General features: G+C 20.8%; 4 protein-coding genes across 4 annotated transcripts; all 4 read right to left on the reverse strand.

Moving 5' to 3' along the window:
• Positions 1 to 1,605: 1,605 nt before the first annotated feature.
• Positions 1,606 to 2,794, reverse strand: PY17X_1302000 (PIR protein; the record flags this gene model as incomplete). The annotated part of the gene is made up of 3 exons (XM_022956970.1): positions 1,606 to 1,671; positions 1,760 to 2,641; positions 2,780 to 2,794. 3 exons carry the CDS (start codon positions 2,792 to 2,794, stop codon positions 1,606 to 1,608), a joined length of 963 nt encoding a protein of 320 aa, XP_022813463.1.
• Positions 2,795 to 5,247: 2,453 nt separating this feature from the next.
• Positions 5,248 to 6,409, reverse strand: PY17X_1302100 (PIR protein; the record flags this gene model as incomplete). Its single annotated transcript, XM_022956971.1, has 3 exons — positions 5,248 to 5,310; positions 5,397 to 6,266; positions 6,392 to 6,409. 3 exons carry the CDS (start codon positions 6,407 to 6,409, stop codon positions 5,248 to 5,250), a joined length of 951 nt encoding a protein of 316 aa, XP_022813464.1.
• A 2,334-nt stretch (positions 6,410 to 8,743) lies between these two features.
• On the reverse strand, positions 8,744 to 9,875 carry PY17X_1302200 (PIR protein; the record flags this gene model as incomplete). The annotated part of the gene is made up of 3 exons (XM_022956972.1): positions 8,744 to 8,830; positions 8,917 to 9,735; positions 9,861 to 9,875. The coding sequence occupies 3 exons, from the start codon at positions 9,873 to 9,875 to the stop codon at positions 8,744 to 8,746; spliced, it is 921 nt and encodes a 306-aa protein (XP_022813465.1).
• A 2,621-nt stretch (positions 9,876 to 12,496) lies between these two features.
• On the reverse strand, positions 12,497 to 13,674 carry PY17X_1302300 (PIR protein; the record flags this gene model as incomplete). The annotated part of the gene is made up of 3 exons (XM_022956973.1): positions 12,497 to 12,559; positions 12,662 to 13,531; positions 13,660 to 13,674. 3 exons carry the CDS (start codon positions 13,672 to 13,674, stop codon positions 12,497 to 12,499), a joined length of 948 nt encoding a protein of 315 aa, XP_022813466.1.
• Between the last annotated feature and the right edge of the window lie 2,969 nt (positions 13,675 to 16,643).

Below are 16,643 nucleotides of genomic sequence, written 5' to 3' on the forward strand. Positions count from 1 at the left end.
TTTAATAATATATAGCAACGTATTCGAATCTAATGAATTTAATGATTTTTTCGTATTTAATACTTTATATATTGTTATTACTATTATGATTTTTCTAATATATTACTGTATAATGCAACGGAATAATTAACCCGATCAATATAAATATTTTGAATCAAGTATAATATTTCCATGTTTCATTGTTTAAAGTATAACATTTTAGAACATATATACTATCTCGTAAAACGATATATTTATAATACATATTTATTAATTTATATATTATAACCTAATAAAAATAATATTAGTTAAAATTAAATTAATTATTATTTGCCTTTTCAACAAAATTAATATTAATATTTAATTATATAAAGTTTTCACAATAAAACAATATTCCAATATTAGTTATTATTAGAACATTTTACTAGTTTATATGCATAGATATACAATAATAATTATAGTTATATTTGTCATATTATTTATAATTATTATAACGTAATATAATATAAAAATTTATTAATATTCTTATATTTTATTTTAACTATTTTAAAATATAATTTATTTATACCTCAAAATATAAAATTTAAAAATTAATAGAGATTAATCTATTATTATACCTTTATGATAAATAAATTAATGTATAAAGAACTATCCCTATTATTTGAATTTAAAACTTTAGCATAAAATGAAACTATATATAATCGAAAGTTAAAAGGATAGTATATATATCTATAATGTAATTTTTTATTATATTATATTATATTATTAAATATGTTAGATGCATAAAACATATTTTATAGATACCGTTGCACTGTCGAATCTAGATCGATATACCATACATCTATATTTTATGAATATATATTATGTATTAGTAGTGTCTTTAATTAATCTTAAAAAACAACGTATTATACGAATATATATTATAATGTAGATGAATATTCAAAATGAATCTAATTATAATTCATACCAAGCTTCATATATAATGCTATTATTATAGGCCATTTGGCATAATATAATTTAATTTAAAACAATATGATACAAATAATAAGTTTTACTAAATAAAATGCTTCATCAAATAAGAAACATTATGTTATGCATAATTCGATATAACCGAAAATTAACAAATTTTATATAATAGACAATTATGATATTGAATAATGCGACTTCATATATAGCCAACATCTATATCAATATATACAATATAGACATTTTATTTTAATCATATAAAATCAGCATGAATATTCAATTATATATATTATAACTTATGAAAAAATGTGATGTGACCCTTTTCATATTAATGGCAGCACCGATTTTCTTGTATATTTAGACATCAGCTAGAGATTAAACATCTGGGAATTGTAAATATATTTGATCAACATTTACAGACCAATAAACATTATCTAATTATAAAAAATTAAATACAATATAATACTTAATCCTAACCCGAATATGGGTTCCATAGACACAACCTTGACCCACAACAGAAAAACAACATAAAAATTATGCAAAAATTGTGACCAAAAATTACTTCCAAATAGACAGCTTCTTAACATATATCAATCATTATTACTATTCCTGGAATAATCACTTCTCTTCGAATCATATATTAATGATTCATTTTCTTCTTTATTTTTTTAGCTTTTCTCTTAAATCTTGTTTTTGAGCTCGTTTCCGAAATCCAAATAACGAATACTAATATAAAATGTTAAGAAACGTATTATTTTTTTGTTAACATTTCGTATATTTAATGAAAATAATTTATAAATTCCTTATTATTTACCTTATAAGAAATTCCCAAACAAATTGATATTGCAGAAAATATCGATAAAACTATAATTAATTTGTTTTTTATCGACGAACTTGATGGTGTAACATCAGAAACTTGTTCAGAATGATCTTCAGAACTTTGTACAGAAGTTTCTTTTATTTTTATCGATGGAAGGTCTGGAATGTCATTACAATCAACTTCATTTTCTTTACAATAATCTTTAAAATTATTATATTCAGTTGATAATGTAGACAATACTTGATAATAGGAACTTCCTTCAGTATGTTCAGAAATTCTATTAACCTCATTATATTTTCTAACAAATTCTTGAGCTTTTTCTAAGTAATTCTTGGAATTTGGATTGCTTGCATCAACTTCATCATACATGTTACATAATGATTTAAATGCATCATAAAATTTAGACATAGTATTAATATTCATCAAATATCCGTTTTCTTCTATGAACTCCTTAAAACTCTTATATCCCGTTTTTTCTTTTAATGTATTACTACAATCATCATAATTATTATTTTTTTTTTTTTTACAATTATTATAATACATATTTTTTTCTATATGTTTAGTATAAAAATCTTTAAATTTGGTGATTCCTTCATGTGATTTTTGATTTAATTTAAAATTTAACCATATCATAATGTAAATAATAAACCTTTTAGTCTCATCATTACTTAAACTTCCAAAATTATTAATAACAGTTTGATCGAACAACCATAGACATCCAGCATTTATCTTATCGAGATCAGTCTTACATTCTGTTTCCCCTGAACCTCCATTAGAGCAATAATCCTTAGCATTCCCTAATTGATTAATATCATTAATTTCATTGCTGTTTAAGTCATCGGGTAAATAGCCTCTCAATTTCTCTAACCTTGTACACTAAGAAAACATTTTAAAAAATATAATAAAAATATATGTTAATGAAACTTTTATAAAATCAAATTTAATGAATTTTATAGGTAATATAACATCGGAAAATATAAGGGAAAGCAAATTTTATTAAAAATAATTATATACCAGGCGATGATACATTGCAATTTTATTTTGTTTATAATATGTAGATTATGTAACGTCATATTATTTTACATATTTTACGCTTAATAAATGACAAAATAATCGAACCATAGCATAAAATTGTCTATGGTTAAACATGTTATTATTCTTAATACCAATTTAAAGATAATATGGAACAATATATAATTTTATGGTAGTTATATAAATTGCCTTATTTGTGGGTGTTTAATGCATTTTTACCATATGTATATAAATACAATTTTGCATAAATTGTTATTCTTAATACCTTTCCGTATAATTATATAATAAAATAAAAATAATATTATAATAAATTAAAAACATATCTTATGCATATTCCTTAATATAGAAAATAAATATCATATCTTTTGTTTTAATAAGTGGTGTCCAAAAACTAATATACTGCAAAAATCGAAACAATTAAAAAATTCATTGTTACTATAATCTTAAAAGTATATAAATAGTCATTTTTTAAAATATATTAAATATTTACATGCTTGTTTCTTATAATATATAGTATAGTTTTTTCTAAAATTATAGTATTTTCAAATTATGTTGCATGTCCCATTATCTTTGCAAATTACATAAATTTATAATATTTGTAATTAATATAGATTAATTTAAAAATAATTTTAATTGTTAAATAACTTTATTTCTATTCCTATATACTTCAATTTAGAAATATACCTTATTATGCAATTTTATAATATATTTTGCATACTTTTCCACTGTCAAAACGGAAATTAGCACTGGACCCATATTTATAAGCTTATATAAGTCTTTGGATGTAGATTTATTTTAAAATAATACTTAGTAAATATTAAATATTAACATATAAATAACTATTGATGCAAATTTTAAAGTATAATATAAAACTATATTTATTAGATTGTTATATTGTCATTAAAGAGGAGAGAGATAAGATATATTTGCTCTTTAATATATAAATTTATATAAATATTCGCTAAATATTCTGCATTGTTCATTCATATCTTATATATTATGTTGCATAGTTATCAATGTATATACATTCAAATAATTTATTAAAAATTCTATATTTTATTAGTTATATGGTAAAATAATGATAATATAATACATGATAATATATAATAATAAAAATACATTTAACATTAATTGAATCTTTAACCTTTTCTCCATTGCCCATATTTTTATAATATAAAACTACAAATCCCAAATTGGATCTTTAACAAAATATATAAAAATTATGCCTTTATAATGTATTATTATGTCTTTTCGATAATATTAATATTTAATTATATGGTGTTTCCACAAAAAAAATACTTCAATATTAGTTATTAGTAGAGTATTTTACCAATTTATATGTATAGATATATAATAATAACGATATTCGATCTATCATATTATTTATAATTATTAGAACGCAATATAATATGAAAATTTATTAATATTCATATATTCAAATATATTAACTATTTTAAAATATAATTCATTTATACCTCAAAACTATAAAGTTTAAAATTAATAGTGATTAATCCATTATTATATCTTATGATAAATACATTAAAGCGTATAAAACAACTTCTATTATTACTAATTAACTTTAATATACATGTAAAGGAAATAAAAAAAGAGAATAGTAACTACAACTAAAACTTAAAATATTGTATATATAGTTCAATTTTTTATGTATTACTAAAAATGTTAGAAGCATAATAATATTTTATAGACAATGTTATATTGTCGAACCTCGATCGATATTTATGAATCAATATTTTATGATTATATATTACATATTGGTAATATTCTTAATTAACATTAAAAATGTACTCATTAACCTGAAGGTACATTATAATGTAGATGAATATTCAAAATGAGACATCTTATAATTCATACCCAGCTTCATATATAATGTTATTGTTACAGTTTAATTGGCATAATATAATTTAATTTAAAACAATATGATACAAATAATAAGTTTTACTAAATAAAATGCTTCATCAAATAAAGAAACATTGCGTTATATATAATTCGATGTAACCACATATTAACAAATTTTATATAATAAATAATTATGATATAGCAAATATCTATATTAATATATACAATATAGACATTTTATTTTAATCATATAAAATCGGCATGAACACTCAATTATATGCATTATAACTTATGAAAAAATGTTATGTGACCATTTTCATATTAACGGCAGTACACCTTTTTTGGTTACATATTTGTACTTTATCTCAATATTAAACATACGGTTATAGTACATATATTTAATTGTGTTCAAATTATAAAAAATTAAATACAATATAATACTTATCCCTGACCCACAACATAAAAACAACAGAAAAATTATGAAAAAATACTTATTTCCAAATAGACAGTTTCTTAAAATATATTAATCATTATTACTATTCCTGAAATAGTCACTACTCTTTGAATCACATATTAATGATCAGTTTTCTTCTTTATTTTTTTAGCTTTTTTCTTAAATGTTTTTGAGATCGTTTCCGAAATCCAAACAACGAATACTAATATAAAATGTTAAGAATCGTACGGTTGTTTGTTAATGTTTGCATATATATAATAATATTTTTTTTTATTACTTATTATTTACCTTATAAGAAATTCCTATAAAAAATGCTATTGCACCAAATATCGATAATACTGGAATTATTTTGTTTACTAGTGATGAGCCTGATATTGTAGTAATAGAAATCGGGGGCGTCATTATAATATTTGATTTATCTGTTTCATTCGAGGGCTCAGCTGTTTTAATTTCTTCAGAACTTTCTAGTTCAACTTTTTTGGTTGCTTTTTTTGTTGGTAATGTAGGAAATTTCATTTCTGTATTATTAAAATTTCTGCCATTTTCAAAATTATTATAATAATTGGACACAACACGTAATACTTTACTGTATGTACTGTTGTCAATATTTTTATCATCATTAAGGAGTATTCCATATTCACAAACAAATTTATTAGCATGTTGTGAAAACTCGGTACTTTTATTTGTCGTATAAGCAGTATTCATTTCACATAATAATTTAAGTAATTCATAAAATTTAGACATATAACTAATATCAATATCCATATATTCCTTTATTGCATCTATGATTTCCTTATAATTTTTATGTTTTTGTTCAATAATATTATTCTCAGTGTACTTCGTGTCATTTTCTATATACATAGAATAAAAATCGTTTAATGTGTTGATTCCCTCATGTGACTTTAGGCTTAATATATAGCCTAACCAAATCATTATACTTAAAGCTTCATCCTTATAAATACGAGTGTCAAATGAAGAACCATATTTACCGAAAAATTCATAAAATAACGATAAACATCCAGCATTAATCTTATCAAGATCTTTATCACATTTTCCATTAGGACAATATTTCTTAAATAAATTATTTGTAAAACGATATTGGTTAGACTCATCCAATCCATCGCGAAAAGTCCTCCTGAAAGTGTCAAACTTTCCACACTAAGAAACAATTTTAAGAAATCAAATAAAAATGTCTATTAAAATGAACTGACTATTAATTAATAGATAGTACAATATCAAAAATGAATAGTAACAAATATTTTTATTCAAGAAATTGTATGTACCACTTTACTAATTGCCATATTGGAATTTTATTTTTGAACTATAAATTAAGTACATCATATTAACTTCACATACATTGCAAATAAGGGATGCAAACTTGTATTCTATATATAACAATTATCTGTAGTTAAACTCATTTTGTTTTTAGTATTCATTTAAATGGATATAAAGTATTAAAAAAATAGAAACACCATAACAAGTTTATATATTATTTATTGAAATTAGCTAAACTACCTTAAATTGAAGATATTTATTTTGTTCATATGTATAACACAATTTATACTTAATTTCATGATTGTTAATAATATCTATTATATTTTTATTATAAAATTCCTTAAATTTTATAATGAATTTAAAAAATATATACTTATACAAATGCTTTAATATAGAACATAAACAACGTCCTGAAACTTAAATACTGCACAAATATAAAAATTAAGAAAATTGTTATTATTAGAATCGTTTAAAGCGTATAAATAGTAATTTTTTAAATATATTAAATACTTATATAGTTGTTTCTAATACTATATACCATTTTTTTATTAAAATAATAGTATTTTCAAATTAAGTTATAATCTTCCTTTTTTAATTGAATATACATATATTTATATTCTTTTTAATGGATGTAGATAAATTCATAATCCATTTTAATGGGTCAATTTAAAAATATATTTTATTGGGTAATTTTATAATATGTTTTACGCATAATTTTTATTCTTTAAAACAACAATTAGCACTGAACCCGTATTTATAAGCTTAAATAAGTCTTTGAATGCATATTATTTTTAAAATAATGCTTAGTAAATATTAACAAATAAATAATTATTATGCAAATTTTAAAGTATAATATAAAACTATGCGTAATTAAGTTGTTATATTGCCTTTTAAGAGGAGAGAGATAAGATATATTTTTTTAATATATATATTTAGATAAATATTCGCTGTTCTAAATAGTTAATTTTATCTTATATATTCTACTGCTATAGTTATCAATGTATATACATTCAAATAATTTGTTAAAAATTCTACATTTTATTAATTCTATGGTAAAATAATAATAATATAATATGCGTTAATATGGAATAATAAAATGACATTTAACATGAATTGAGTCTTTATCCTTTTCTCTATTTATCCAGTTTTTTATAATATAAAACCACATATCCCAAATTGGATCTTTAATAAATATATAACATTGATACCTTTATAATGTATTATTATTTGTCTTTCCGATAATATTAATGTTTAATTATATGAAGGTTTCACAATATAACAATATTTCAATATTAGTTATTGGTATTTTATTAGATTATATGTATAATCATATAATAATAACGAATTCTATCTATCATATTATTTATAATTATTTGAACAAAATATGATATGACATTTTATTAATATACTATATTTATTTTTTTAAAATATAATTTATTTATACCTCAAAATATATAATTTAAAAATTAATAGCGATTAACCTATTATTATGCCTTATTATAAGTAAATTAAAGCGTATAAAGCTATTTCTATTAATACAAATGTAAAATACAAAAAGATAATAGCAACGACAATTAAAACTTCAAAAAATCTTAGAAGCATAATAATATATATAGACAATGTTATATTGTCGATTCTCGATCGATATTCCATGCATCTATATTTTATGATTACCTACTATATATTATTAGCGTGCTTAATTAATCTTAAGAATATATGCAATAATCTGAAGGCATATTATAATGCAGAGGAATATTCAAAATGAATTTTATTATAATTTATCCCCTGGTATATAAGATTACTATATAGTTCAATTGGGTAACATGATTTAAATTAAAATAAATATGGTATAAATAATAAGTTTTACTAAATATATATTTTCACCAAACATAGGAATACATCGTATATTATGATCTGCATAATTAAACATACATATGGGTTAAAATGCCTTATATAATAGATAATAAGGGTTCTTATGTATAGTTATCCCACATTAGAAATAAAATATATAATTGAAGTTATAATATTGCCACATTTATTATATATGAACGAATTAAACATAAATATTATAACTTATGAAAAAATGGTATGCTGTCCTTTTCATATTAATGGGAGTACCCCTTTTTGGTTGCATATTTTGACTTTTGAACTTCATCTCATGATTAAATATACGGATATAGTACATATATTTAATTATCGTTCAAATTATAAAAAATTAAATGCAATATAATACTTAACCCTGGCCCACAACATAAAACTATATAAAAATTACGCAAAAATTACTGCGAAATAGACAGATTCTGAAAATATATCAATCATTATTAATATTCCTGAAATAGTCACTTTCATCGAATCATATATTATTGATTCATTTTCTTCTTTATATTTTTTATTTTTTCTCTTATTTGTTGTTTTTTAAATCGTTTCCGAACCCCAAATAACGAATACTAATATAAAATGATAAGAAGCGTACGGTTGTTTGTTAATTTTTTCATATATATAATAATTTTTTTTTTAATTCCTTATTATTTACCTTATAAGAAATTCCTAAAAAAAATGCTATTGCACCAAATATCGATAAAACTGTAAATAATTTGGCTGGTATCGACGAACTTGATGGTGTATCTTCAGAATCTTGTCCAGAAATATGTGTAGAAGCTTGCATGTTTTCTATCGATGTAAGGGATGGAATATCGTTAGAATTACCACCTTTACTAGTATAATAATTTTTAAAATTATTATATTCATTTGATAAAGTAGACAATAGTTTATTATAGGAACTATTACTAGTAATAACAGAATTTTTATTCATTTGATTATATTTCTTGACAAATGTATTAGCATTTTGTGAACAGTTTGAGCAATGTGATGTTTTTGCATCAAAATTAGTATACATATCACATAATAATTTAAATACTTCATAAAAATTGGAAATAATTTGTTTATCCATACCCAACAAATATTTTTTTTGATCTATAAGATCCTTATAACTAGTATACCCATCAACACCTATTATAGAATTTTTATACTTTTCATGATGCAGTACATACATATTATAAAAATATTGTAGATTGGTCATTCCTACTTGTTCCTTTAGGTTTAACATATAACTTAACCATAACAAAATGTATTCAACAATATGTATGCTATTATGATTCTTAAACACAGTAGAATCCTTAAAGAATGCATCAAACAAATATAAACTTCCAGCATTAATCTTGTCGAGGTTACTACTACAGTTTTTATTAGTACAATACCCATTTAAAATTTCTTTATTCATAATAAATTGATAGTCTCCCTTCCCGTCCAAATTATTGGAAAACGAGTTCCTTAAACCAAGGAACGTTCTACACTAAGAAAACAGTTAAAAACAATTAATAAAAACGCGAATTATTAAAATAAAGTTTAATGATATTTATATGCAATACAATATAAAAAAATGTAAAGGAAACTATTATTATTAAAAAATGCATATACCACACTGTCATTCATTATAATGAGATTTTATTTTTGATTTGTAAATTGAGTATAATCATGTTGTTTTTATATACACTGCCCCCAATATGTGACGCAAATACTTTAATCCTATATATAGAACTATATGTAGTTAAATATATTATAAGTTTTTCAATAATTAAATTAATATAGAATAATAAAATAATATTATTACTAAATAAATGATTTATTCCGGTTTATCATAATTAGCTAAATTACCTTAAACAGAGGGTTGTTTGATAAAATTTTGATTAAATATAGATATGATGCATTTTATACAAAAAGGCTATTATTAATAAAATATGGTATAAGTTTATGATAAAAATATATCAATTCTTATAATGAATTTAAAGTATGTTTGAACATAGAAAATGAATATATTTATATATTATGTTTTAATGATTGCCCTTCTAAAACTTAAATACTGTATATATCTAAAAAATAAAAAGTTCTATTATTACTATAATCCTTAAAAGTATATAAATAATAGTTTTTTTAAATATATTAAATTTTTATATGCTTGTTTCTTATAATATATAATATAGTTTTTTCTAAAATTATAACATTTGCAAATTAAATTATATGCTCCACTTTTTATGCAAATTATATAAATTTAATATTGTTTTTACTTAATATATATCCATTTCAATTACATTTTAACATTTTCAATAACTTTATTTTTATTCCTACATACTTCAATTTAGAAATATACATTATTGGGCAATTTAATAATATATTTTGCACATCTTTTCCACGGTTTAAAACGACAACTAGCACATAAATCATATTTATTATGTTATTTATAAGCTTAAATAAAACAATAAATGCATTTTTTTTTTAAATCATACTTAGAAATATAAAATATTGATGCAAATTTTAAAGTATAATAGAAAACTATGTGTATTAGGTTGGTATATTGCACTTTGAGAGGAGAGATAAGGGAAGTATGTTTTTTAAGACAAGGATGTAGTTATATAAGATTTAGATATTCCACATAGTTTAATTATTCCTTATATTTTTTACCATTAAAACTTTCAATTCATGTATACATTAAAAATAACTTAGAATTATTTTCTAAATATATAATTTTCTTTTATATTTTATAATAAACTATATTTAGTTCTATGATGAAAAACTATAAAATTATTAATATTATTTTGCTTGGTAATACTAGTCTAGTGTTATCGCATTAAAGCATAGTTAAATAAAAATTATAATATTTCATTTGATCTTGCATGTATACAATTTTAGTCTTATTATAAGTTTAATAATATATATAATTAATATATATCAACATATTCGAATCAAATGAATTTAATGATTTGTTCGTATCTAATACTTTATATAATGTTATTACTATTATTATTGTTATTGCTATATCACTATATAGTACAACGAAACATTTAATCCGATTAATATAAATACTTTAAATCATTGTATAATATTTCCTAGTTTCATAGTTTTTAAATTAAGTACTTTATAACGTATATTATTTAGCAATAACAATATATTTGTGAATTTTATATATATAATAACCTAATAAAAATATTATTAATTCAAATTAAATTAATTATTACATACTTTTTCCATATATTTTGCATTAATATATAATTGTATATATTTCCAAATTTAACATATTTCAGTTTTAGTCATTGATACAATATTATATATATTAGAATAATAACGTTAATTTTATATACCTAGTTGTTTATAAGTATTATAGCAAACTATAACATTAAATTTTATTATATACTTATATTTTATTTTTTAACTATTTTAAATATATATTTCCAATTTATTTATACCTCAAAATTATAAAGTTTAAAAATTAATAGTGATTAATATAATGTTTTACCTTTATGATAAATTAAAGCATATAAAGAAACTCTATTAATACTAATTAATTTTAATACAAATGTAAAATACAAGAGAATAGTAACTACAATTAAAATTTAAAAAATATTATATATATAGTGCGATTTTTATTTTATTATTAAAAATGTTAGATGCATAAAACATCTTTTATAGATATTGTTGTGTTGTTGAACCTCGATCAGTATTTTATGAATCTATATTTATGAATACCTATTATTACAGTTATTTGGTGTAATATAATTTAAATTAAAACAAATATGATACAAATTATAAGTTTTACTAAATAAATTTTTCATCGAATAAAGAAACACTGCGTTATGCATTATTCGATATAACCGCAGATTAAAAAATTTTATATAATAGACAATTATGATATAGTATAACATGAATTCATATATAGCCAATATATATATTAACAATCAATTGTATATTTTATAACTTATGAAAAAATGTTATACAACCCCTTTCTTATTAGCTTATGCCACTTTTGTTGCATATTTGGACTTCTCGTGATTAAATATACGAGATGGGACATATATTCAATTAGTGTTCAAATTATACAAAATTAAATGCAATATAATACTTAACCCTAACCCGAATGTGGGTTCCACAACATAAAAACTATATAAAAATTATGCAAAAATTACTTCACAATAGACAGCTTCTTAAAATATATCAATCATTATTACTATTCCTGAAATAGTCACTACTCTTCGAATCATTTTAATGATCCATTCTCTTCTTTATTTTTTTAGCTTTTTTCTTAAATGTTTTTGAGATCGTTTCCGAAATCCAAATAACGAATACTAATATAAAATTGATAAACGTATGATTTTTTTGTTAACGTTTGTATATATTTAATGAAAATAATTTTTAAATATTATATTTTTAAATTTCTTATTATTTACCTTATAAGCAATTCCTAAAAAAATTCCTATTGCAACAAATATCGATAAAGCTGGAATTAATTTACTTACTAGTGATGAGTCTGAAAACGTAGTATCATAACTCGGGTCTGTCGTTACAATATTTGAAGTACCTGTTTCTTTCGAGGATTCAGATATTTTAATTTCTTTAGAACCTACTACTTCAACATGTTCGTCTCTTTTTTTTGTTGGTAATTGAGGACGATCTGTTGATGTACCATTCTCAATTCTGTATTTATCAAAATTATTATAATAATTAGATAAAACAAATAATATTTTATTGTATGGACTACCTTCAGTATTATTATCATTATCAAGTAGTTTTTGATATTTCTCAATAAATTTATTAGCATTTTCTGAAATTTTGTCACTATTTTTTTCCGTATAAGCAGTATCCATACTGCATAATAATTTAAGTAATTCATAAAATTTAGACGCAAAACTAATATCAATATCCAAATATTCCTTTATTTGATCTATGATATTCTTGTAACCTTTAAATTTATTATTATAAACTTTACTCACAATGTACTTCTCGTTTGTTTCTATATGCTTAGAATAAAATTCCTTTAATGTGTTGATTCCGTCATGTGACTTTAGACTTAATTTATAACTTAACCATAACATAATGCATACAACCGCATCCTTATAATTGTCATTATTAAGTGAAATACCAAAATTACCAAAAAATGCATTAAGTATCCATAAACAACCAGCATTAAACTTATCGATATCGTTACTACAGTTCTCATCAGGGCAGTATTGCTTGAATACTAGATCTTTAAAATTATATTCTCCAGAACTGTTCGGTTCATCGTGGAAATAATTCCACAATTTTCTAAACTCATTACACTAAGAAACCATTTTAAAAAATCAAATAAAAATGTCTATTAAAATGACCGTATTATTAATTTATATATAATAAAACATCAAAAATGTGTAATAACAAACATTTATATTCAATAAATTATATGTACCACTGCATTAATTGTCATATTGGAAAATTATTTTTGAACTATAAATTAAGTACATCATATTAATTTCATATATACTGCATCAAACTAGGGGACGTAAAATTGGATTCTTTATATGAAAATTATCTGTAGTTAACCGCATTTTATTTTTAGTATTAATTTAAAATTAATGAAAGTAATAACAAAATAGTAAGTTTATATATAATTTATTGAAATTAGCTAAAATGCCATAAATTGGAGATATTATTTTGTTCATATATATAACATAATTTGCGCACAAAGTCATGATTATTAATAATATCCATTATAAAAATTTAAGGAATTTTGTAATGAGTTTAAAATACATTCCATTATGTCTCAATATAGAAAAATACAAATTTGTTTCTCATACTTTAATAAATAGATTTATACCCATGAACCTATAAATATGCAAAAATTAACAAATCGGTTATTACTATAATCCTTAAAAGCATATAAATATTATTTAATAAGATATATTAAATGTTTATATACGTGTTTCTTATAATATATAATATAGTTTTATTAAGATTATAGTATTTCCAAATTAAGTTGCATTTTTCCCTTTCTAATTGGATATACATAAATTTATATTCTTTTTAATGAATATAGATAAATTCATAATCCATTTTAATAAATCCAATAACCTTATTTTTATTCGTATATACTTCAATTTAAAAGTATTCCTTATTGGGAAATTTATGTTTTATTTTACGCATAATTTCCATTCTTTAAAACAATTAGCACTGAAATCCTATTTATAAGCTTAAATAAGTCTTTGAATGCATATTATTTTTAAAATAATACTTAGTAAATATTAAACATATATACCTACTGATGATATTTTAAAATATAATAGAAAACTATGTTTAATTATGTTGTTATATTGCCCTTTAAGAGGAGATAGATAAGATATATTTCTTCATTTATTATATAAATTTAGATAAATATTCGCTAACTGTTCTACATAGTTAATTTCATCTTATATATTATACTGCTATAGTTATCAATGTATATACATTCAAATAATTTATTAAAAATTCTACATTTTATTAATTCTATGATAAAGTAATGTCGTTATGGATTAAAAAATGATGATTCACTAAACAATGATAATATAATATGGAATAATAAAATAATATTTAACACCAATTTTATCTTTATCCTTTTCTTTATTTATCCAGTTTTTTAGAATATAAAACCATATATCCCAAATTGGATTTTTTACAAATATATAACATTGATACCTTTATAATGGATTATTATTTGTCTTTCCGATAATATTAATGTTTAATTATATGAAGATTTCACAATATAACAATATTTCAATATTAGTTATTGGTAGAGTATTTTATTATATTATATGTATAGGCATATAATAATAACGTTGATTTTATATGCCAAGTTTTTTATAATTATCAAAACAAACTGTAACATAAAATTTTATTATATACTTATATTTTTTCATTTAACTATTTTAAAATTTAATTTATTTATACCTCAAAATATAAAATTTAAAAATTAATAGCGAATAATATATTAGTATACCTTATGATAAATAAATTAAAGCGTATAAATCAACTTCTATTAATACAAAAAGAGAATAGTAACTACAATTAAAACTTCAAAAAATGTTAGAAGCATAACAATATTTTATAGACAATGTTGTACTATCGATTATCAATCGATATTACGTACATCTATATTTTATTAATACCTATTATATATTAGTAGTTTGTTTAATTAATCTTAAAAATATACTCATTAACCTGAAGGTATATTATGATGTAGAAGGATATTCAAAATGAATAATCTTATAATTCATAACCAACCTCATATATAATGCTATTATTACAATTCGGTTGTATAATATAATTTAAATTAAAACAAACATGATACAAATTATAAGTTTTACTAAATAAAATGTTCATCAAATAAAGAAACATATTGTGTTATGCATAATTCATTATAGTTATGATTATCAAGCTTTATATAATAAATAATTATGATATATCATAATATGAATTAATATATGCAACATAGACATTTTATTTTAATCATATTAAATCGGTATGAACACTCAATTATATATATTATAATTTATAAAATATGTTATGTAACCCCTTCCATATTAGCTTATGCCCCTTTTTGGTTGTATATTTGGACTTTTGAACTTCATCTCGAGATTAAACATACGAAAATGGTACATATATCTAATCAATATTTATAGACCAATAAATATGATCAAATTATAAACAAATTAATAAAAATATAACCAAACCCCAAACATAGATTCCATAGAACAAAACTATGACACAGTACAGAATAATGACCCAAAATACGAGTTCCCCAAAATGAAACCCTGAACCCTTTCATATACATATATATCATCATAATATTATTGACTCAAATAAATGTAATGCATCTATGAAATTGTTTATAGTATTATTCTATTAATAAGCTTCAAAAGATGAAATTTCATCAAATTTTATTTTAATTATATAAAATATAAACATATGTATGCAATATAAAATTATATGCATACAAATAATAAATACTATGATTATAGAAAATGGATAAATCTTATTTCAATTGTTAATTAATTTCGAAACATTCTTTCACAAATTATATACTATAAATAAGTATAAATAACGAAAAAATTCATATAAACATACATGCTAGTATTTTATTCAAATATATAATCAAAATCTATTACATTTATTTTAATAATTACATAATAAAATTATAAACTTAAAATACGTATAAATAACGAAAAAATTCATATAAACATACATGCTAGTATTTTATTCAAATATATTACATTAATTTTAATAATTACATAATAAAATTATAAATTTAAAATACGAGCTCGTAAATGTAGAAAAAAACAGCATAATTCATTTGTCTATAGGTACCACATGTCAAACATTGTAGTTTAAGTGATAATTAGAAAGAATTATGTTGTTCGTTTT

Source organism: Plasmodium yoelii (genome assembly GCF_900002385.2).
Source record: "Plasmodium yoelii strain 17X genome assembly, chromosome: 13".
Classification (NCBI taxonomy): domain Eukaryota; phylum Apicomplexa; class Aconoidasida; order Haemosporida; family Plasmodiidae; genus Plasmodium; species Plasmodium yoelii.